This window comes from Drosophila teissieri, chromosome 3R, assembly GCF_016746235.2.
Source record: "Drosophila teissieri strain GT53w chromosome 3R, Prin_Dtei_1.1, whole genome shotgun sequence".
NCBI lineage: Eukaryota > Metazoa > Arthropoda > Insecta > Diptera > Drosophilidae > Drosophila > Drosophila teissieri.
This window is the reverse complement of record NC_053032.1, coordinates 12198906-12222212: the sequence shown is the minus strand read 5'-3', so window position 1 is coordinate 12222212 and position 23307 is coordinate 12198906. Positions and strand designations below refer to the sequence as shown.

The following is a 23307-nucleotide window of genomic DNA, read 5'->3' as shown; positions in this document are numbered from 1 at the left end:
TTGAGCATTTGGAACAGCTGATTAAAACCAACTAGACCGAATCCTGCCAATTGTAGTCCTTATCAAAGTGCGTTGATACGCAGAAGCATTCGTTATGCTGAAGCGCAAATTGAATCAGCAAAAAGACAGCCTGGAGAATGGGGAGCCCAAGAAGTCTTTCCCCAGGCAGGGCAGTACATCCGATTTCTTCGTTGAGCCGCTGTGGCTGAAATTCTATGAGACCGAAGTAAAGTTAAATGAGGCGCTGGACAAACTGGCTCCTCCTGCAAGCACTCCGTTCATCTATAACCCAATAGTGTATGCGTCCCAGCTGCACCGCGACTACTTGCGTCGTTATATGGACGGTCCCAAAAGGCTGGTATTTGTTGGGATGAATCCGGGACCCAATGGAATGGCCCAAACCGGAGTAAGAGCATATTCCTGCATATTATCCGATACGATCGAATTGACACATTGTCGCACTCTGCAGATTCCTTTTGGCAATGTGCGCACAGTAAAGGTCTCAATGCAGCTGGCAGGACCGGTGGACCAACCTCCTGTCGTGCATCCCAAACGTCCTGTCGCTGGCTTAGATTGTCGAACTGAGGAGCCCAGTGGTGTGCGTCTGTGGGACCTATTCCTCCGATTGGCTGGCAGCATGCAGATCTTCTCCCGGCAATGTTTCGTCCACAATTTCTGTCCACTAGCTTTTTTCGGCGCTGACGGCAAGAACATAACACCCAGTGAACTTAGTGGACCTTACAAAAGGCAGCTAGGAGACCTGTGTTTGGAAACCCTGGACGAACAATTGGAGCTCCTTAGGCCCCACGTGATTGTGGCTGTGGGGGAGTACGTCCACAGTGCCCTGAAGCGTTCAGGATACTGCAAATCTCACTTCCTTCCAGTGCTCCGACTGCCGCATCCTAGTCCGCGGTCCACTAATAACACCAACTGGCCCGAAAAGGCTCGAGCGTTTTTGGAGGAGAACAACCTAATCCGTTTCATGCGGAATGAGGCTTGAGGCTCAAATGCAATATGCAACTTAACAAGAAAGTATTTTATGCTTGCAAAATGGCAACTCCTTAGGCTAAGAAAACAAAGTACAAACTTTTCAAATTTAATAGATGTATGTATGTACATATGCATTTGGAAATTACAACATATTTTATACCTTAATCTTCGTAAGTGAACGTCAAAAGAGAAAAAAAAAATCCTTTATTTTTAATATTAAAATATATAACATAATTAATGCTGACTGTGAAATAGTATTCTTTATTTTCTTTTAAACATACTTATTTATTCTAAGTTTTTCATTTACATGGGGAATACCCCGAATAGAAAGCGTGACTTCGCCTTCTCACCGTGACCGCCGTGAAGTGACAGTTCGCCGTGACCGCCAGCTGTTGCTTAGTGCTGGAAAGCGCCGCCAGAGTGAGAGCTACTCATTGTTTTTGTTGACCTGGTCATTTCATCTCATCTGTGTGCGGCTTTTCACCCAGTTCGCCCGAGTCTATTTCCATGCCAAATGGCCGCCTTCATGGAGGAAGCGTTACTGGAGGCGAGGCGGGCACGTGACGCCGGCGAGGTGCCCGTGGGCTGTGTGTTCGTTCATGGGGGCAAGGTGGTCGCACGTGGCGGGAACGAGGTGAACGTCCATCGGAACGCCACTCGCCACGCGGAATTCATTTGCATCGACGCGATCCTCGCCAGCTGCCGCGAGAGGCGTCTGCCGGCCCGCCAGCTGTTCAGCGAGATCACTGTTGTGGTCACCGTGGAGCCCTGCATCATGTGCTCCGCCGCCCTGCACACTCTGGGCGTCAAGGAGATCATCTACGGCTGCGAGAACGATCGCTTTGGAGGAAAGACGGTTGTGGACGTGGCCGCCGTCGTCGGCCAAAGGATCCAGATCACAGGTGGTGTGCGGGCGGATGAGGCGATGGCTCTGCTAAAGGATTTCTACAAGGGCGACAATCCGGCGGCACCGCCACAGGCCAAGAAGAAAAAGTAGGATCAGTTGGTGGGGCCAGCAGCTTTGTGGAGAAGGGGTAATTATAAACGTAAAGAATTTGCTAAAGAGAGAGATACATTTTTGTTTTTTTAGGAGCATGAACGGAGTCAACCACTGAAGGAAGCTATTACAGTCATTGAAATAATATTTAAAACTATGATAAAATTATAGAAGAATAGTAGAAAGCAAAACTCTACTTTTCTACGGAAAATTCAACTACTTCCAAACGGGTAAACTCCAGAATCCAACAGATTACCGAGAAACAGAAGGCAAACCTCTAGTTTTCTCATTATTTAAGAGGGAACAAGCCAATCAGTGTAATTATCTTACAAAAGAAAAGTATTCCGTCGAAAGTATCGTGAAATAGAGAACGGATTTAAAAAACACCCAACCAGAAATTAAAGTAGTTAGAATAAAAAACTACAATTCCATGATGAAAGAAAACATTATTGCTTCAGTCATCCGCATCCAGGAGGAATATATCCGAAGTAAAATAAGTACCACTGCATCATTCTTCGACGATTTCTGTATATGATTCAATTTATTATAATCTTTAAGCATAGTCTAAGATACATTGTATATGGCGTTCAGAACGTATGTTTTAACTCTAAACATAAATACAAATACTGCATAAAAGCTACAACATTTACGTGTGTGTAGTGAAGGCTGTGCCTGTTTCCACTATAGGAAGACTACTCAAAATCTTTTGTTTCCTTTTCAAATGCGTAAAGTGCAGTCTCGCAGTCCGACACCAAGAATCTAGTCTACCCTCCAACAATCGAAGCAATATATTATTAAAATATATAGTTGTATTATAGGATAACTCTGAAAATGTGTAGTTGTTGTATGTTCCCATTTATAGATATGCATTTGTCGGAGGGCTGCACCCGAGCTTAACCTAATGTAATTTCTCTACGTCCTAAACTATTTCTTCTGTTCGATCGTTTGCTGTGCCAGCTTGTTACCTCGATCGCAATCAGCTGCTTAAACTGGCCATCAAACTGAAACAACTGGCGCAGCAAACAATCAATGGCGGGCGACTAAGTGAATCTAGACTAAATCTAATTAAATGCGCATGCTTCGGCGTCTATGGCCAATGTTCAGCCACTCCAGCGGCACGTTTCCGCCCACATTGTAGGTGGTGGGGGTGCAGTTGGGCAGCTTACGGGCGGGCTCGCATCGCCGGCTCACGTTCCAGTAGGCGAATCCTTGCGGACAGCGGTTGATCTGGCCCTCGATGCGACCCGTCAGCTCCGAGAATCCGCACTTGACGAACAGCTGGCCGCACTGGTCGTTGTTGAGCGCAAAGTGACCCTCATCCGGGCAGAGAGGATCCGTCGTGCTGATTTGTACCTGATGATGGAGAACAATTAAATTGTATTATTTTGTATGGAATGACTAGACCTTACAGTTACTTACCACATTCTGAAGTCTCGATTCCTCTTCAAACAAGGTGGTGGTCCTCTTCATATCCTTGGAGCACTTGTCACCTGCCGGGGGCTTGCCACAGCTGCAGGACTTGTCTTGGTAGACGGTTCCATTGGGGCACTGGAACACCACGATGTTAAGGTCGTTGCTATCGGCACTTTCACTGCACTGGTAGAACATGCCGCACTTCTCCGGATGTCGACGGAATCCAGTGGGGCAGACGTACACATTCTGTCCTGGACCGGTTTCGGGGCAAGGAGCGGAGGTGTTGGTACCGGGAGTAGGACTCTCTGTGGTGGTAGGGGACTGCGTCGTTGAGGTTTCTTCCCCAGATATGGTCGTGGTTTCTGGCTTGGGTGCAGTAGTAGTGGTTTCTGGCTTGGGTGCAGTAGTAGTGGTTTCAGGTGTTGCTGTCGTGGTGGTTGCGCCAGAAGTAGTGGTTTCGGGGCCTAATGTGGTGGTGGTTTCAGGAGATGATGTGGTGGTGGTCTCAGGAGATGATGTAGTGGTTGTTTCAGGAGCTCCCGTTGTGGTTGTTTCAGGGGCTCTCGAAGTGGTTTCTGGTTTCCCAGAGCTGGTTGTACTCTCCGTCGTATCAGGCTCCGTAGTAGTTCCCGGCGTGGTCGTTTGTCCAGATGAGCAATTGCCAGACACCTGATCGGCGTAATTGCAAGTTTCGGTGGACGTGTCCCAAACAGTTCCCTTACCGCACTTGAAGGCATAAACCTGATACTTGCCGTTTTTGGACGCATCTACACAACGGTAATAGCGACTGCAGTCCTCGGGATCTGGGAAGAATCCCTCCGATGAGCAGTTATAGTTAGGCTGTGGTTCCGGCTGAAGTGTGGTTACTGAACCTTCAGATGAGGTGGATTCTGGACTCTCGGTGGTTGTAGTGGGTTCAGGTTTCGCTGAGGTTGTAGGCTCTTGAATGGCGTCGGTGGTTGTAGGAGGTAATGTGGTCGTGGTAATAGGTTCGCTGGTGGTAGTTGGCTTATAGCCCGGAGTGGCGGTTGTAGTTTCTACCGGAACAGGTGTGGTTGTTGGGTTATAGCCCGGAACAGACGTTGTTGTTGGATTGTAGCCGGGAATACTGGTGGTGGTGGGTTCTTGAGTGGTCGGCTTTTGAGGATACTCGGTTGTAGTGGGTTTCTGCGGCTTCTCTGGAGTGGTAGTTGGCTTTTCCGGATATTCAGTCGTCGGTTTTTGCGGTTTTTCTGTTGAAGGTTCTTCAGTGGGTTTTGTTATGGGTTTTGTCACTGTGGTGGGCTCATCCGTTGACTGTGGAGTGGTGCTTCCGGGATCCTTGGCCTCTTCACTGGGTGTTGTAGTTATTGGTTCAGCGGGTAACTTCGAGCACCTCGGTATATTCTCCATGTAGTCACAGGTCTGAACTTCTTCGTTCCACCCCGTACCCTTGGGACACGTGAAATTGTACTTTCTGTAGGAGGTTCCAGCACTGATGCATCGGTAGTATTTCCTGCAATCTTCGGGATCGGCCATGTAACCCTCACCTGTGCATTCCGTGCCCGCTGGCAGGGGTTTCATAGTAGTCGTAGACGGAGGTTGCGTGGTGATTTCCGGGCTTGAAGTTACAGTTGACGTTTCACTTTCTGGAATGATTGTTGTTGTAGGGGTTGGAGCTCCTGTGGTCGTAGTGGGGGGTAGTCCAGTAGTTGTAGTTGGAGGTAACCCAGTTGTTGTAGTTGGAGGTAACCCAGTTGTTGTAGTTGGAGGTAACCCAGTTGTTGTAGTAGGAGGCAACCAAGTAGTTGTAGTAGGAGGTAATTCGGTTGTTGTAGTAGGAGTTGTTGAAGTGGGTGGAGGTGTGGAGGTCGAGGACGTGGTCGATGTTCCATTTGTTGCTGGCTCACAAGGTGGTTTTGAAGTGGTACTTTCAGTGCCAGTATTGCAGTTGTTGAAATTGTGGTTGCAGGTCTGCAGATCCTGATCCCAAACGGTACCAGCTCCACATTGGAATGGAATTGGGGTAAAGCCGCCTTTGTTGTTCATTACGCAGCGGTAGAATTTGGAGCAGTTACTGGGGTCAGCCATAAAGCCCTCCGACCTACATTTGCCATCCGTATTGAGTAACTGGGTAACAGGAGATGTTGTTTGAGTGGGTGAAGCTGTAGATGGAGAATTGGTTGTGGTTGTGGTTGGTCTGGCAGTCACTGGACGTGAGGTAGTGGCCGGACCTGAAGGTCTCGATGTAGATGATGCGTCAGAAGGTCTGGAAGTGCTTGCGGTTGTGGGCCTGGAGGTCGTCGGAGTGGAAGTTGTAGGTGGAGCAATACCACCGCATTCCTTTACTGCCCACGCATGGTTGCAGGCCTGCAGTTGGGCATCCCAAACAGTGCCAGGACCGCAGCTGAAGGGTACCATACTAAAGCCACCCCTGTCATTATCGACGCAGCGATAGAACTTGGCACAGTCCGTACGATCGCCAATAAATTGTCCATTAACCTTGCAGGTTTCAGAAGGATTTGGTTTGGATGAAGACGAGCTGCTGCTAGAGGAGGACGAACTGGAGGACGATGAGGATGAACCTTGATTATTGTTATTGCTTGATGATGATGAAGATGATGACGAAGATGAGGATCCATTTCCAGACGAGTTTGAACCAGAAGAGGAGCCACTATTGGAGGAGGAGCCTTGATTCGATGAGCCACCATTGGAAGAAGCGCCACTGTTTGAGGATGAACCTGTATTGGAGGAGGAGCCTTGATTCGATGAGCCACCGTTGGAAGAAGCGCCACTGTTTGAGGATGAACCTGTATTGGAGGAGGAGCCTTGATTCGATGAGCCACCGTTGGAAGAAGCGCCACTGTTTGAGGATGAACCTGTATTGGAGGAGGAGCCACTGCTGGAGGATGTACTGGAAGATGATCCACTGTTCGAAGAGGAGCTAGTCGAGGAGCTGGTGCTGTTAGACGAACTTCCACCTTGATTCACCACCTTCTTGCATTTAAGCGGCTTGGTCTGGATCTGATCAGGATGGTTGCAGCTGTTGGCCTCAGGATCCCACAGAGTGTTTGGTGGGCAGGTGAATGATACTTTTGTAAAACCGCCCTTACCATTATCCACGCAACGATAAAACTTGGAGCAGTTCTCGTTGTCAGCCAGGAAAGTTTCCTCACTTTCACATTTCTCTGCCGGCTTAAAGGGTTTTTGTGTAGTGGATGATGAAGCTCCTTCAGTAGTAGATGATGATGTCTGGTTAGACGACGACGATTGATTGGAGGAGGATTGATTCGAGGATGACTGGTTGGACGAAGAAGATTGATTTGAGGATGATCCTTGATTTGAGGATGATCCCTGATTTGAAGATGATCCCTGGTTGGAGGAAGATCCCTGGTTAGAGGAAGATCCCTGGTTAGAGGAAGATCCCTGGTTTGATGATGATCCCTGGTTAGATGAGGAACTTTGATTAGAGGATGATCCTTGGTTCGAAGATGATCCCTGGTTCGAAGATGATCCCTGGTTCGAAGATGATCCCTGGTTAGAAGAGGATCCCTGATTGGAAGATGATCCTTGGTTGGAGGAGGATCCTTGGTTGGAAGACGATCCTTGGTTGGAGGAGGATCCTTGGTTGGAAGACGATCCTTGGTTGGAGGAGGATCCTTGGTTGGAGGAGGATCCTTGGTTCGAAGATGATCCCTGATTAGAAGATGATCCCTGATTAGAAGAGGAACCCTGATTGGATGATGTTCCCTGGTTGGAGGAAGACCCCTGGCTTGAGGATGATCCTTGGTTAGATGACGATCCCTGGTTGGAAGATGATCCTTGGTTAGATGACGATCCCTGGTTGGAAGATGATCCCTGGTTGGAAGAAGACCCCTGGTTGGAGGATGATCCCTGGTTAGATGACGATCCCTGGTTGGAAGATGATCCCTGGTTAGAAGAAGACCCCTGGTTCGAGGATGATCCCTGGTTGGAAGATGATCCTTGGTTAGAAGATGATCCCTGGTTGGATGAAGAGCCTTGGTTTGATGATGATCCGCTACCATTGGCCATAACCTTGCATTGCTCCTTTTGCACATCCGTTGGATGGTTGCATCCCTTCGTATCAGGATCCCAGACCGTTCCAGGGGAGCAATCGAAAGGAACTTTATTGAAGCCACCGCTGCCATTCTCTACGCAGCGATAGAATCGGGCACAGTCTTTCTTATCAGGCAAATATGTTTCCGTATCTTGGCAATCTCCATCGGGATTGGATGGCTTTACTTGAGTGCTCGTAGAATTATTGTTTGTGCTTGAGGAGCTCTGATTGCTGGATGTGGACGATGAAGATGAGCCTTGATTGGAGGACTGATTGTTCGATGATCCTTGACTGCTTTCTTGATTGGATGATTGGTTGCTGGACGAGCCTTGATTGCTTGACGTTCCTTGATTGCTGGAAGATTGATTGCTAGAAGAGCCTTGATTGCTTGACGAGCCTTGATTGTTAGATGAGCTCTGGTTGCTTGAGGCTTGATTGTTGGAAGACCCTTGATTGCTTGACGAGCCTTGATTGCTAGACGTTCCTTGATTGCTGGATGAGCTCTGGTTGCTGGAAGATTGATTGCTAGAAGAACCTTGATTGTTTGACGAGCCTTGATTGTTAGATGAGCTCTGGTTGCCTGAGGATTGACTGTTGGAAGAGCCCTGGTTGTTGGCGGAGCTTCCACTAGATTGCTGTCCAGAGTTGTTACTACCACTTGACGAGCCCGGTTGAATGTTGCATTTCTTCTTTTGATCCTCGGTGGGTAGATCGCAGACCTTATCCACTTGGTTCCAAACGGTACCGGGACCACAGGTGAACGGCACTTGCTCTAATTTTCCGTCTTTATCTTGGCGGCATCTGTAGAATTTAGCACAGTCTTTTTTATCAGGAATATAAGTGTTTTCATCCTCGCACTCGGTGGGTACGGGCTTATTGGATCCACTGTTGTTTTGGCTGCTTGAAGAACTCTGATTGCTGTTTGCGCCGGAAGATTGATTGCTGTTGGAGCTCTGATTGTTACTGGAGGACTGGTTGCTTCCAGAGCTCTGATTGTTGCTGGAGTTTTGATTGTTGCTAGAGGATTCGTTGTTGCCAGAGTTTTGGTTGCTGCCCGAGTTTTGGTTGCCGCCCGAGTTTTGGTTGCTGCCCGAATTTTGGCTGCTGCCGGAGCTTTGGTTGTTGCCAGAATTTTGAGAGCTTTGGTTCTGATTGTTGCTGGAGCTCTGGTTACTGTTTGAGGATTGGCTACTTCCGGAACTTTGACTGCTGCCGGTGCTTTGATTTTGATTGCTGCCAGCGTTTTGAGAGCTTGAGCCTTGATTGCTGCTGGATGTTGAGCTAGATTCCTGATTGTTGCTAGATCCCGAACTAGACTCCTGGCTATTGCTGGACTCCGCACTGGATTCCTGATTGTTGCTGGACGTGGAGCTGGACTGATGACTGCTGCTGGACGTAGAGGACTCTTGGCTTGAGCTGGAATTGGATGTCGAACTGGATGTTGAACTGGAGCTTTGAGAGGAGTTCGATGAACTGGTGGACGAGCTCTGCTGACTGCTTGCGGTAGAGTTCTGGAAACTCGTCTGCGACGACTGTGTTGACGTTTGGCCGGCATAATAACCATCGTTCTGTGGAGCAGCTTGATTGCGGCATCCTCCGTTGGCACGTACGTCAAACATATGGTTACAGGACTGAAGGGACTCGTCCCACGCCGTGCCATCTGAGCACCGGAAGCCGATTTTGTTATAGCCTCGGCCGTTCGAGATGCAGCGATAAAACACGGTGCAGTCGCTGGGATCGGTCATGAAGCCATCATCCCGGCATATTATGCCATCCTCCTCCGCTGATCCAACGGCGCGCAGGGATGTGGAGCTGGAGAAGGATATGACAGAGACACCGTTGAGACCGGCCAGACCGTAATTTGTGGGCAGACGGTGGGTCGACGCATATGTTCGCAGCTCATTGGCCGCAGGTGTGACGGCCAGGTTAAGCATCGCATTATGGTCATCCTGTCCGTAGTCGTCCTGCTCCCACTTCTCCATGCCGTCGCCGTCCACCTCGTTCACCTCGTTCACCTGGTCAACGCACTCATCCCGCCCAGCCATTGCTGGTGGCAGACACATGCGCAGGGTGCGGGAGAAGACAGCGTCCTCTGGACAGGCCAGGAGGTAGGGTTGGATGTATTGCCCCGAACGCCGCTCACAGCGGTAATAAATCCGGCAATCGTAGTCGTCCGCAAACAGACCCTCTCCAGGGCAGTAGAAGGCCACGTCTGTCTGGTCCATCGGCGATCGAATGTCTGTAATGAAAGAGGTGAAATGTCGTTAGTTCTTGGGATTTTAAAAATGGTGCCACCAAACTGCGTGTTTTAAAACAGTTAAATGACCTAATTCAGTTTGAGTATTCGCTTTCACAATTGAAGAAAGTAAGTTTGTTATTCAGTCCCTTTAAGCAGTCGAACCATATAATCCTAGGGTGCGAAGAGTTTATGTTGCACTTGATTGGATTCAAATTGAAACATAAACCAAATCGAATTGACACTTTCGAACAAACACAATAAATTGAATAAACCTTCATTTGCGTTGAATGAACTATTGTGTGAAGTAAAAAGTGCACTTCTGTCCTTTCTCCAATTTGTTTTCGAAACGAAGAGTATCAATCTGCAAATTAGCATACTTTTTTTTTTAATATAGTGCCAGGCAATTTAAAATCGCCCGCTGGAACAAACCATTGAACTGAAACTTCCTGTCACAAATTCTGCCGGCTGCATACATTACATATACGAGTATGTATGCATGTTTATATAGATATAGTACTTGAATGTCGGACACAGCTATCTACATATATTTTGCTCAATTTCGTTTGACATTTTCCGCGCTCGTCTTTCGTTTTTCGTTATTCGTTGCGGGATTTTTCGCGCTGTCAAAATAAAATTGATAATTTATTGTCATTCAATGTGCGAGAGTCCTCTTTTTCAATTTTTTGTGTTGTTTTTCGTGTTGTTGTTTGGCGGTGGCATACGCAGACTTTGCCTTCCAATAAATTTAAATGCATTTATGGCCGTTACAGCGGAACAAATTCATTTTGAAAATGAATTGTGAGTATGTGTTTTTCCTTCTACATGTTTTTTTTATTCAGCTCTACAGATTTTTGCCAGCTCTTTTTTCAAGTGTTTGGCAATAAAGAAGGCCAGCGGGCTGTGAACATTGTAAATGCGCGGCTTAAAATTAGAGCGGTTCTAGGCATAAATTCCCATCAGTCAGTGCCTAATATATTTGATTTCCTTACCCTCCCCCTTCCCGCCACGATTATCAGAGTGTGTGAGCCATTGGCCAATGCTTTATGGCCAGAATGGTCGTAGGCCATATATTTCTTATGAAAATTGCCAAATTTAATGGCCATAAAATTTAATTATAGCAAATGTGGTTCGGCAGCAAGGGAAAGGGAATATTTCTTGGGGGAGGAAGTATGTCAGATTGATGAAACATTCCGTGTTTGGTGGTGAGCAGAAAAGGCTGCACAAATGTGTTAGGAAATTAATTTAAAATAAATTGATCGGAAGAACTATCTGGTTGATACAAATGGCATCTGAAGTATGTTTTTTGTTAAATAGATTTCTACAAAAAATAATGGGGTACCAATTCTAATTACTTTACCCTAATGATAGTATATCAGAACCACACTTATTAAAGTAACTTCATCTTCAAAAACACTTTCGAGGAGCATTTAAATAATTAAGTTCCTACTAATTCCTTATGACCCCCGGTATTTACACGCCCATTTGCAACATTGGTAAAGCGCTTAAATTTTACATGTAACCTTTTGCCCGACTGCAGCCGAAAATCCAGCAAACTAATTTAATAGAACGCCTCACAGCACACGGCTCTTGGTCCGCTGCCCCCTTGGCAAACAAACATAAAGTTTCAATTTGTACACGAAAGCCCAAAAATGCTAAACCCATTACCCAGATGGCGGCGAAGGATGGAGCATGGAGCACGGAGCATGGAGCATGGAGCCTGGAGAATGGAGCGGTGAAGATGTGTGTGCCACCAAGGATACCGATGCCTCGTACTCCGCCGTCCGCCAACGTTGAGGGAAAATTGACCGTTTTACGATTTTAATTATATATGATGTGTACTTTAGAACTTATGCAAAATGAAACGAAGGAGGAGGGCGCGGCAATGCGACCGCAAAATTGTGCGTTCCACCCCGCCGGAAGCCCCTCCACCCACATCCAAATATATATTAAAGCATACATATGTATACTGTATACAGTAGTCCCTGGCATCTGCCAACCGGGAGCAGGCGTAACATGGTTAGCCACAATCTGACCGCAGAGCATGGCCGCAAATAGTTTCGGATATGCCATTGCCATTGCCACCGGCACCACTCGCCACACACCACGCACCACCCAAAAACACCCATTAAGCCGCCCAAAAACAGGCACCCCTCCCCGCTTCCATATTCTACATGCCCCTTGCATTAAAATTTCAATTTTCAACATTTAAGCACGTTACGGTTTACGAAAATTTAGTTATAAAAGCATTCATTCACAAGTACACGTTCTGAACTGTGTGCAATACGCCCCTTCCTCCTTTCCCCTTTTCTGTGGGCCATTTTTGCCCAGTGTAGGCATAATTTTCGTGGGTCAGCCAGATGGCGAAAATGACAAATAGTGAATCCCATTTTTCACTTGATTTTTCCTTGGTAATTAAATATTTAGTGAGCGGCTGGTTTGTGCGGTTTTACGTTTCCGTCCACGACTGGCTGCCATTGAGTTTGCTTCGCTGAACAGGAATGCCAGCAATTTCCATTTTCATTAGATAAATTGAAGGCTTCCTAAATAACCAACTGTAGTCATACTCTTAATAGTTGATTGTTTTGGAGGTTTCACAAAATGTGAACTGGGGCCGTTTGACGTTACATTGTCGCTTTGGGCTGTTTCGTGGTCGTGTGTTTTTGTTGCAAGAAGTCGCAATGGTCCTTTAAATTAAATTAGTCATTAAAAGTTTAGTCATTATATTCAGTGTCGGATGCTTGTTTTGATACCACCACCGCAGGGGTTTTTAAATTTAACTGACTTAGATATGAAGAAAGGTGTGAAAAAGGGAGTTGGTGAAAATGTAGGTACACGTTGGGCGCAATTATTTAGCTACGGCTAACATTTGTTTTTTAACTTTTCATTTCAACATACAAGTAGTATGTGTACTTCGTTGTAGTATGCAAGTCTTTGTTGACGTGTTGACGTTTGAATATAAACTTTGAGCGCACTTAGTTTTACCCCTATTTATATAAAAATAACATATGTATTTAGAGCTAAAATGCCTTTTCTCTGCATGAGTTTTTTGAGTTCATTTCCCTACTGAGGATGTATTTACTGTTTTTCGATCCGAGCTCTGCAGCTTACCATCTGGCTAAATGATTTTACTGACATGATTCCATTACTTGGCTTAGAGAGTGCCATAAAAAGGGGTAATTCGAATGTCAGTTAGCAGTCTGACATTAGAAGCTTGTCGCATCCTTTAATATCCTTAACTCCATGTCTGTTTTCTCCATCTGCTCCGCCGCTATCGCCTACCCACTCCATCTGGAAAACTCCCGAGGGCTTTGTAGTTGCAAGTTGTAAATATGATATTTGGATTTTTGAGCTCTCGCCCATCGCATCGTCGGGCTGGCAACTCGGTAATTTCATTTGCCTCTGGTGGCATTTTACGCCTGTGCCGTCGTGTTGAAACGAGCGAGTGGACGTACGTGTTGGCCGGATTGTCCGGATTCCGGACTCCGGAATGGGGATATAGTGGAGAGCCGTATTTTCATTTCAAGTACATGTTTATGCCACGCCCATTTCATTCAGTTCCGCCTGCTCCGCTCAAATTTCATGGTGGCAAATGACCAGCTTCAGGAAATTCAATTTATTATGCAGCCTGACAGTTTTTAGCCATTCTCTCTCTAAGATGACAGCTTTTTCTACTGCTCCAGCGAATGCACTGCGAAAAAATCTATTCTAATCGTTGGTAGGGAAGCTTAGCATGTTATTGGAACAATAAAGTGTTCACTATATACCATGGTCCTATCTACGTTTAAACTCACATGACAAAAATTTAATATAGACAAATGTAATCGAGATTTTTCTCTGTGCTCTACGGCTTCTTTTCCTGATCCTGTGCTACTGCCTTCTGACAGCTTCGGTGGATGAAAATGAAACAGAAAATAAAAATGAGTGAACTTCGCGCTAATTCTGGCATCTGTCGAGCTTCATTTTGGAGTCTCCTTTGAGTTTCTTCTACTTCAGCACCGATTTCGAATGCGATGCGCCAGATGCATTTGAATTTCGCGCTGCGCTGCGCTCGAGCAAATTTTAATATTGGCAACGTCCTTGAGGACATCGATTGTTCGCTAGGATTTTCGCTTTGGCCAGCAGTTCCAGTCATTACTCATACGCAGCGTGTGACACAATCGCCACTATGCATTATTCATGGCGATGCGGCTGCGCTGGATAAACTTGTCGCAGAAGCTGACGACAGCTGGCAGGAAAATGTTAAATATTTAAATGCCTTTTACCACCCGAAACCAACTCCCCATCTCGGAACCATCTCGCTGGGAATTGCCTTTAACTAGGAGCAATTAATTTGAATTTGAACTATTTAGAGGCACCCGCACTCATGGCGAGGAGGCGTTCCAAATGGGAGGGTTGGCATCAGGGTCCCCAGGACCTGCCATCCTGCCGGTAAATTAAGCATAAAGCGCTTTTAGTTACAATCACGTTCGTCTCAATTAAACTACATTAAATTCAATTAGCAGGCAACAGGAACACGAAATGAAAGCAACATTGTCATTACGGTTTCAGGCAAAAGCATCTAAGGTACACTGAAAAAATGCATTGTGTAACTTATATAAAACCTATGTATCGAATTCACTGTTGCTCCTTTTTGACAAGGCTTTAAATCGATAAACTCCTTCGTAGCCAGACAACTTTTTTGAGGAATTAAACAAATCAAAATCGCTTCAAATACTATTTAAATACTAATTTAATGATGCCAGAGCGTTTAATTTGCCACAACTAAAATCTTTTACCGAAATTACCTTAAATACTTTCCGTGCAGTGCAGCAACGATAAGAGCATCGTCTTCTGGCCAGGAAGAAAGGACTCAAGACGCAGGACACCCAGGGAGGTGGAGGCAAAAATCTAGCGATGGCCTGACTGACAATTGACTTTCATTATTTCTTACATTCCTGGCTGCATTATTGAGGCCTGGTGCTGGGCATATTTGACAGGACGAAGGAGGTCCTTTGTGGAGCGCAGGCTCTCGCAGGCACTGCTGCCGTGCCGTGTTAGTTTCCCAGTGTAATTAAGTTTAATATTTAATTTAATTGCATAAGGATACACGCACACAACTACAACGAACCCGGTCCCCATAAAAGCACACGCGCAGAGACAATGTTGGCCATTTCGCTACTGCTGCTAACTGAAATTATGATGAAAGCAGCAGCAAAGGCTTTTACAGCGCTAAGTGGGCGCAGTGGGCGGAGCCACAGAACTCGTAAGGTGAAGGTCAGTCCATGGCTTCCTCGAAAGTGGAACGTGCCCGTCTTAGCCGGGACTTAACTGGGTGTCCGGTTATCCAGTCCTTTCGGCCAGTTACTAGTCACTTGGCCAAGTCGCCTGGCCAAGTTACTTCATTTGGCACTGCTGACCTCCTTGGGGCTGCATTATTATCACTGGAGTTTTCCTGCCCGACTTATATTATGTCCTTGCCATGGGATTATGGCGTGTTAGCAGGTAGTTCGTGCCCTCCACCTCCCCCAAAGATATATAGGCGTATATATATACTCGTGTAGCGGTGATCTGGCGGTGAGGTGGTCATGTAATGAATTGTGTGCCAGGCAACCTGATGTTTTGTTTGCTGCTCAATTTGCTCAGACAGTTAATCACATTGCGTGAAAGCTAATGTCATTAGGAGGGCTTCGTGCTCCGCTTACACACCCACCTACTTTGTGTTCCTCTCTCCTAGGGCATTACGAATAAATTTGCCATCAAGTTGTGCTTCGATGCCTCAAATTTCGTGGCCTTAGCGGAGTTACATATTTATCTGACCGTCATGTGGGAAAATGGTTGCCTTGAAAAAATGCTTTCATTCAGTAATACAGACTCGTTTTAATGGCTAATAAGTTGCGTGCATTTACTCGGCTTTTTAAAGCAAACGAAAGTTTTCCCACAGTTGCCTTAAAGTAACCGCACATATGCCAAAGAAAGCCCCTACTACGGAACAATTGATCAACTTTCCAGCTATTGTATTCACACATCGGAGTAGGCCGACACCCTTTCGATCCACACCCCTTTTATGCCCATAGTTTGGCTGTACTGCAACAATAGCCCCCGGATATTGGGCGTATAAAAAGTTACATATGTATGGCGCAAATTTAGTTGCCAATTGGGGGAGTGTGTTCGCTTGGCCCCGGGGTCCTCAATTAATTTCATTTAGGGAGTGGCTGAGTGGTGGAATGGTGGAGTGGTGGAGTGGCGCACAAGGAGGCCCCCGGCCATAGCTAAACACATCCAAACAAAAGAGCCAGACACACACAATATTTTCAATTAAGCTGCTGCAATACCAGCAGAATAATAACAATTACAACATGTACGAGCACGGCTAAAGCGGAATGGTTTAAAGGAAAGGAGTCTGTGGTCCTTTCTTGGAAATGGCTTTCCGTTCGCAATCCGTCGGTTTTGGATGAGAGCAATGTGCCAAATTAAAAAGCATCTCCTATCCTTTATTTTATATTAAGAAGTTCCATAAGAAAGGAGACTTTTTGTAAATAACTAGATCAGCTGAAGAGAAGGTCACGGATCTTACTTCTCAAACTTGATATGAAAGCAAATCATTGCATTTTGTTCAAAATTGCATTTTGTTCAAAATTCACCACTTTAGCTTTGTTCGAAAGACAACATTTTTCAAAAACATCCATTACTGAGACGCTATACTTCTTTGCACATCTAGTGACAAGTAGAAGCCGGTGTAAAATTTCAAAGTCCTCGGTCCTTTTAACTCTGTTCAACGTCAACCAAGAAACAAGCCACAATTGGATGTGGGAAATAGGTGATGGAGGTGTACATATCGTATGTTCAAGAAAGTGAAGACGCTTGTGCTGAAGCAATTACTGAAATACACGACAAGGGAGTGGGGCAAAGTTACATTGAGTTCTGTAAATGAATTGCTGACAATTAGTTGAATTTGTTGGCACAGTCAGCTGTGGCAAGCTGGAAAACTTGGAGTGCGGCAATCAAAGCAGCTGCCGCTGATGAGACCCCAAATCCTTGCCCGCCGTTGCGGCAATTGGAGTTCTTCTTGTCCTGTTTATGGTTATATCAGAGCAAACTTTTTTATTGCGTTAGTTTTGTGCCAATAATAATAAAACATGCCAGTGTAGACCAACGGACTAGTGGATCATTAGCCTAATTTTATGTGACACTCAGGTGGCTCAATCAAGGTTGTTTATCAGAAAACCAATATATATAAAAACTGCACCCCAATTCTAAACGCATTCCATTCTCGACTTTTCTACAATTTCATTTTATTTTCTATTCAGCCATGCAGCCTTCCAAGAGTAAAATTCAAATTGAGTTTGAAGAGCTGTAGTTCAACACTTCCCATCAATTAAATATTTACGTTCCTCGAATAGGTCATTAACATTCATTTAGCTAGCAAAACAATGTCATGAATAAACAATTAAACGTTTCGACTGTCCAAGGCAGACAGTGAACTTCTCGCGAAGAACAAAAGCACCACACTTGAGAACTTTACGGAAGTGCTTTTATTCGCTACTTCTCAGAGAAGAATAGAATCGCAGCATCTTGGGTTTCAAAGTGGACAATCAAAGAGTCAACAATTTTCTATAAAAATGCCAACAGCCCGTCGCAAATTGCAATTCAAGCTATGCACGTGTTAATTATTTATGCCCCTCCTCCCCACTCCTCGCCTAAGATAAATTCCACGCCCGGTGCGATAAATCAGTTGGCCATAAGAAGCTATCGCCTTGTAAATTCCACCACTTGCGCAGGAAAAGAGTTCCTCGAATAAATTATACAAATTATTATTTAACTCCTAGCTGCCCAAACGACTCTGCACTGGGAGAAGTTAGTACAGAGAAAAAAACGTATCTTGTATTTAAAAAAATATTTTGAATAAATAATTAACTGCGTATTTTGGTACAATTTAAATATAACGATGAGCTTGGAGGGTATCAATGGATCACAAACTACTTAATAATTCATATAATAACATATAAATATTTGTTTTTTGTCCCATGTACTTCTTGGCATTCTTCTCTGGCTTCTTGGTCTGGGCCGAAGCTATGCACAGACAAATCGCTTATTTAGATTAGAGCTGACAACCGAAGTGGGGGAAATCTTCTGCAGAGGCAGTCAGAAGAAGCAGCTCCAGAACGCAGGCGCGGATACATAGATTCAGATACTTATATCCGCAACTGGTTGCAAGATCTTCATTGCCCTCAAATTTCAGGTTTGCTTGCGTTGCTCAAGGAGGCGTGTTTATGTTGTTCAACAAGCTAACAAACTGTCTACTTTGGTTAAGCACAGCTAGGAAGTAATTGTGGGGCGAATCCGCTGGAAACCGGTGATCATTTTCAATTAGAGACCCCATCGTGGGGCGTGATTTAGCAGCTGTTGTGGGTAAGACGGTAGCTTGGTTCCGATTATGGGATAAGTGCGGGAGCATCGTTTATAAAGCCAAAGCTAACGAACCAATGACTCGAAGCACTTTGCAGATTGTTGTTAGATTAGCGTTCGTAATAAATGAGGCAGCTCCTTGATGGAAGGAGCCGGTGTTGTCTAGACTTGTGATTGCCAAACAGCAAGTTGAAAGTAGAAAACTCTCTACCTGACTCGGCGCATTTGTCATAATAAAATTAGCATTTGCCTGGGTCAACAGGAGACGCAGGACAGCAGGATAGCAGGCCAGAGACACAGGATGCACAAGAACTGGGGGTGGCCGCAACGGCAAAACTTATCACTGTGTTGACAGACCCGCCGACTAGAGAAGGAAGCAAATGGACAGCCTGGTGGTCCTCCCGTGAAGTTAAGACCCTTTTGAAAAACAAGCCACTTTCTTTGAATAGCTTTGAGTGCGGCAACAACTAGTAAGATAGTAGATCATTTTAAAAACGTTCATCAATTGAAGTGCTTCACAACATTATAAAAGAGCATTAACAAGTCGTTATCAGGGGACACTGTGAATTATATTCCTTCGCCCCTGTAAGTGGGAGGATGCGAAATCGTTTCCTGTCTGGCCGATAAACATTCGAGTTGCCTTACAAAATATTAACGAAATGACCAATTCAATTGGAACTCTATTAGCCTCACTTTCGATTCCCCCTTGTTCTCGATTCGCTTTAAATGGCCAAACAAATTGCATTGAATCCCGCAAATTCCCAAAAAACTACAGAATACTTCGACTTGCCAGCGGCGATATTGTGCTGACTAAACGGAAAGAGTCCGGCATGTAAAGCGAAATCAAATCACGTACAGTGTCCGTTCCGTTACTGGCCAATATCTGCTGACCAAATATCACGCAGCTGCAACAAATCAAAGAGCCAAATTCTGGCGACCGGGCGGACCGACTGCTGGTTCAAGTGCTAAATAAATTGAAAATTCTAAAATTTTAATAAAAATTGTCGCAATATTGCAATGAAATTCGCATGATTGCCAGCCGCCCCTTCTTCGATTCAGGCAAATTCTGATTTTTAAACCGTTCACTGGTATCACGTGCAATTCTTTGCCACCGTCAACTGCAACACCGTTTGGATAAATAGATATGTGTCGTCTGATTTTTTTGACTCTGTCACTTTGTGCATTTTAGTTGATTTGGGGATTTTGTTGATGATTCAGTTTTTTGTAAAATGCGGGCTGAATTTTCATTTCGTCGAATAAGGATAGCGCTTTCGTGTGATTTGATACTGATAGTTTTTCTTAATATCATTGTCCTTGCACATAACTATCTAAGATGGATTTTTCTTAATAGGATCACTTGTAACTTAGTTGTCTTACACAATTTATTTATAAAGAAGCTTTGGTATGTACATATATAGTATCCTAGGATTTGATAAATTTGCTAAATGAAATTCTATAAGAACTAATAAATTACGGATTCAATTACTTCTCTTTAAAAACCTCTGCCCGCAATATGCAATGATTTCTTGCCCATGCCCATAAAATAAATTTAATTGAATTTTACGCCGTTTTTAAAGCGAAACTATCAGATTAATTAATAATATTTATGTGCGGTATTCGATGCACACGCCGAAACAAGCGGAAGGCATTGTTTGCCCGTTCGATTTTGACAGATACATAATTAGTTTTTGTACACCATAAGGCCGCAGGTGCCGTGGCTGTTTTCATTTGTCGGATGCACCCGACTATATAGTATACGTGTGTATAAATATGGGTATTTTTTTAAGCCACAAAAGCTATCTATGCTGGCGCATTTCATGCGATGAGCTGCGAATGAATTTGTATAAATGTTTATGGATATTTACCTCGGGCGGCGGCGGCGCCAATGCAAAAGCCGAATAGCAGCAGGCGGCAGAGCCAACTGGATGTGGATGTGGATTTGGATGTGGATGTCCTTGTCGCCATTTTGTCGAGCTGTGAAAATGGCGGCGTCTTTGGCGCCATGGCGTTTCTGCTTTGCCAAAAAAATGTCACAACAGCTGCAAAGAGAGTGTCGGAAAAAACGGATATAAGTGTTGAGATATTTGCTTGAAATTCCCTGTCCCGGGGCAAAACAGTTTGATTTCTAAGCGCCACCCAGGGAATTTAACCGAAAACATTTACTTTCAATTAGACTTGTTTCTCCTCACCGAGTCTTAAGTTCCCGCACTTCCAGGCAGCGTAATTTTTCGCACCATAAAACTCAAATCAATTTCGCTAATTAGCAAATGTCTCGCGTAATCAGAGAGTGTCTTTCGTAGGAGGTGACTTTGTACACTGTGCAGCAAAATAATTAAAAAGTAATATAATTAAATAATAAGTGCTAAGCGGAAGGGAGAGCTGAAAGTAAGCTTAATAGAATTACTATTCTCAAGAAGATTTAAAAAGTGTTTTTGATCATTTTATACAAAAATATTACAATAAACAATTTGAGATGGAGGAATATCGCTGCCATTTCCTTCGAAAACCGATAAATTAAATGAGCTTTTGTAGAGCGAGTAGCAAGGTGCATTGCATGAGGAAATGTCCCCATTTTCACTTCCATTCCGCGACAACTTTTTTCACCCCCTGGAAGCCATCTTCACGCCTCGTTCGGTTTCATTTCCACGATTTCCATGCTCACATTCCCCCGCTTTTGTCTCCGCCATTTAATAAGTTAATTGTTACTGCTGTTGCACTTTTGTCGCTTTTGAATTTATGATTAGCCACAACCGCCGAGCGCTGCAATCAGAAGCCAAGTATTTAGCGCTGCTCAAGGACTGAACCCCCAAGATGTGCCCACTCACTGCCCACACTGCCCACTCACACTACGTTTCCAGACCACCCATTACACCACCAGCCATTTGCCCGACCATTTTGAGTTGGCCAAGTTTACTTTAAGCCAGCAGTGACAGTGCCACATAAATGTCAACTGCTGCGGTCCTGCTGCGCTTTATGCAGTCCGACTTTTATGCATTTCTAGTGCTTCCCCTCCGATACGATTCATGGCTGCCAAGGACTCCACATAGTCCTGTTTCGCCGTGCCGCAGGACCCCATCCCTCCATCGCTTCTTGACTCGTCCGAGTCATTATTGTCGTCTGCTTTTTTCACTGGTCGCTGTAACTGCTGCCTGACTTTGTGTCAACTCCATAATTATAGTTTCTGCCATTTTCTTATAGTTTTCGTAACAAAAAAAGTTTCAATGAGCTGGGCACAGTGGTCTTGAATTGGTTGAGGATTGGTTTTCAATTCGGTGCTCAATAAGTAGGTTTTTAACCCTTTTATTAGGAGTAATATTATTTGTATTTGAGCAATATTTTATAGCGTAGGTATTTTAAATGGGAATAAATGGAGGTATTGATGGCTCTAAACTGTAGAGCTCAATGGATTGTGATTGAAAAGGTTTAACAATTAAGAAGTCCCAGTGTTATTACCATTACCTGGTATTCCCCTATTTCAGTTGAATTTTAAGTGCATTCTGCATTCTGCTTTTGTTTAATCTTAATGGTTCTGAAAATTCTTATTCTGCACAGCGCCCACGGTTATAGAACTTAAAGTTGCTCTACATGGAGTGTGGCAGCAGCCATACACATAAAACTGCAGAGATTCTATTAACCCAAGAAATTATGAGAAATGAAAACTTATTACGAGAAGTCATTAAAATTCAAAGAATTAAAACTTGAAAAAGTAAAACTGAAAATGAAGCAAAGCCCAAGCGTTGTTGCCGCCGATGTTGCTGCTTCTGCTTCTGCTCTCTCTCTATATATAATATATATAGTAATATATAAGTTTGTGAATCGGGAAAGTCGGGCAGCCGGACAAAAACTGTCGACGACTTACGACAAAGCCAAGGGGTGGGTGGGGATAAAGAAAAGGCAGTGCCTGCGTCACTGGCAGTGCATTTTCCTCTTTTCAAGTTTCAACTACTTGGGCGGCAAAGGAAAGTCATAATTGTTAATGGGCTTTTGGCTTAAACGAGTTTTTACTGCGAAAATGCCTCCGCACTGCGAGTGTGCGAGTATAATACCGAATGCTGTTTAAGTTTTAATTAGATTTTTAATATCACCGAATGTGAAATATGGCCGGCGCAGTAAGATAGATTAAAAAACCTCTCATCTGATGGATGTTAATTCATTTTTGTGCTCAATTGCAGTGTGATTTTTTGATATTCAACCTATTTATTATCATGTTTTTCGTTGTTTGTTGCCGATTGTGCCCTGTTTTTGTTTCTTTTAATGCACGCCTGGTTTAATGAGCCGGCTATTAAGGCGCACCATCATTACGCAATGTCAGTTGGCGCTTTTATCAATGTTTCCTGTCAGTTTCGAGAACTTTGCGCCGCGTCACGACGTCACGAGTGTCAGCGCCAGCGATTTTCATATTCACTCTGCATTTTTATCAGCCATTTGCCGACTCATTAAGCCAACGTCAATGCTCCGACCGCCTCCCATTATTTCCCCGGGCCATGGATCTGATTCTTCCTGATGATGGCTTGGCTGCATTTAAAAAACGTCATTGCCGATTGAGTTTTACGTGCTTTTAATTGACGTCGTCATGTAATGAAATTTAATTTATACTGCTCGCCATTAATAGTAATTCATACCGATGCCCAGCAGGAAGGTCTTATCTTATCTTTGGATATTAATCACTTTCAGCTATATATACTCTATAACTATTAACTTTAAACCTAAACACGTGAGAATAGTGCAATTTGTCTTGTGGTAGCTAAAACCATAAAGACTTTTCAATGTGTACTAAAATGATTTAATACATTTAATATTAGAATTCATTGTAATTTTTCCCTGTGTATAGAATCTATATCTCAACTTCACTCCAGACAACTGGACATGAATATGCAGCACGTGAGCCGACGATTGAGTGCAGCGCATTTGTAATCGCACCCTTTTATTGGCAATCATGTATATTATATATATATTTAAATGTAATTCGTGTATATATCTATATATATCTTATGTAAAGTGTGCGGCGGAACAATATCACCCATCGAGCATGACAGTCAAGTGCCGGACAACTTGAAAATTGGAAATGCACTCTTGTTGTCTATTAACTAGTTGTGTGATGTTATTTCAGCTTGTTCACATTTTCCTTTTGAAATTTTCATTTCGAAGCTACACCAATTTTACAATGTATGATATCAGCTTACAGAATACTAAAATAATAGTGGTAAAAAATTCTATAAAATATCA

At 44.3% G+C, this 23307-nt stretch overlaps 3 protein-coding genes across 4 annotated transcripts; 2 read left to right on the top strand and 1 right to left on the bottom strand.

Moving 5' to 3' along the window:
• Positions 1-78: 78 nt before the first annotated feature.
• LOC122620860 (single-strand selective monofunctional uracil DNA glycosylase) lies at positions 79-1115 on the top strand. The gene is made up of 2 exons (XM_043798530.1): positions 79-406; positions 470-1115. Exons 1-2 carry the CDS (start codon positions 95-97, stop codon positions 998-1000), a joined length of 843 nt encoding a protein of 280 aa, XP_043654465.1. The 5' UTR covers positions 79-94; the 3' UTR covers positions 1001-1115.
• A 166-nt stretch (positions 1116-1281) lies between these two features.
• Positions 1282-2689, top strand: LOC122620939 (tRNA-specific adenosine deaminase 2). The gene is made up of 3 exons (XM_043798629.1): positions 1282-1410; positions 1479-2024; positions 2081-2689. Exon 2 carries the CDS (start codon positions 1505-1507, stop codon positions 1985-1987), a length of 483 nt encoding a protein of 160 aa, XP_043654564.1. The 5' UTR covers positions 1282-1410; positions 1479-1504; the 3' UTR covers positions 1988-2024; positions 2081-2689.
• A 293-nt stretch (positions 2690-2982) lies between these two features.
• Positions 2983-20085, bottom strand: LOC122621194 (serine-rich adhesin for platelets). 2 transcript variants are annotated; one of them, XM_043798978.1, is made up of 5 exons: positions 19947-20085; positions 7399-9696; positions 6325-7200; positions 3407-6207; positions 2983-3340 (listed from the first exon to the last, which is right to left on the bottom strand). In XM_043798978.1, the coding sequence occupies exons 1-5, from the start codon at positions 20083-20085 to the stop codon at positions 3053-3055; spliced, it is 6402 nt and encodes a 2133-aa protein (XP_043654913.1). In that variant the 3' UTR covers positions 2983-3052. The 2 variants fall into 2 exon arrangements, with proteins under 2 accessions (XP_043654913.1, XP_043654914.1); XM_043798979.1 differs by having other exon boundaries at positions 3410-6207.
• Positions 20086-23307: the final 3222 nt, after the last annotated feature.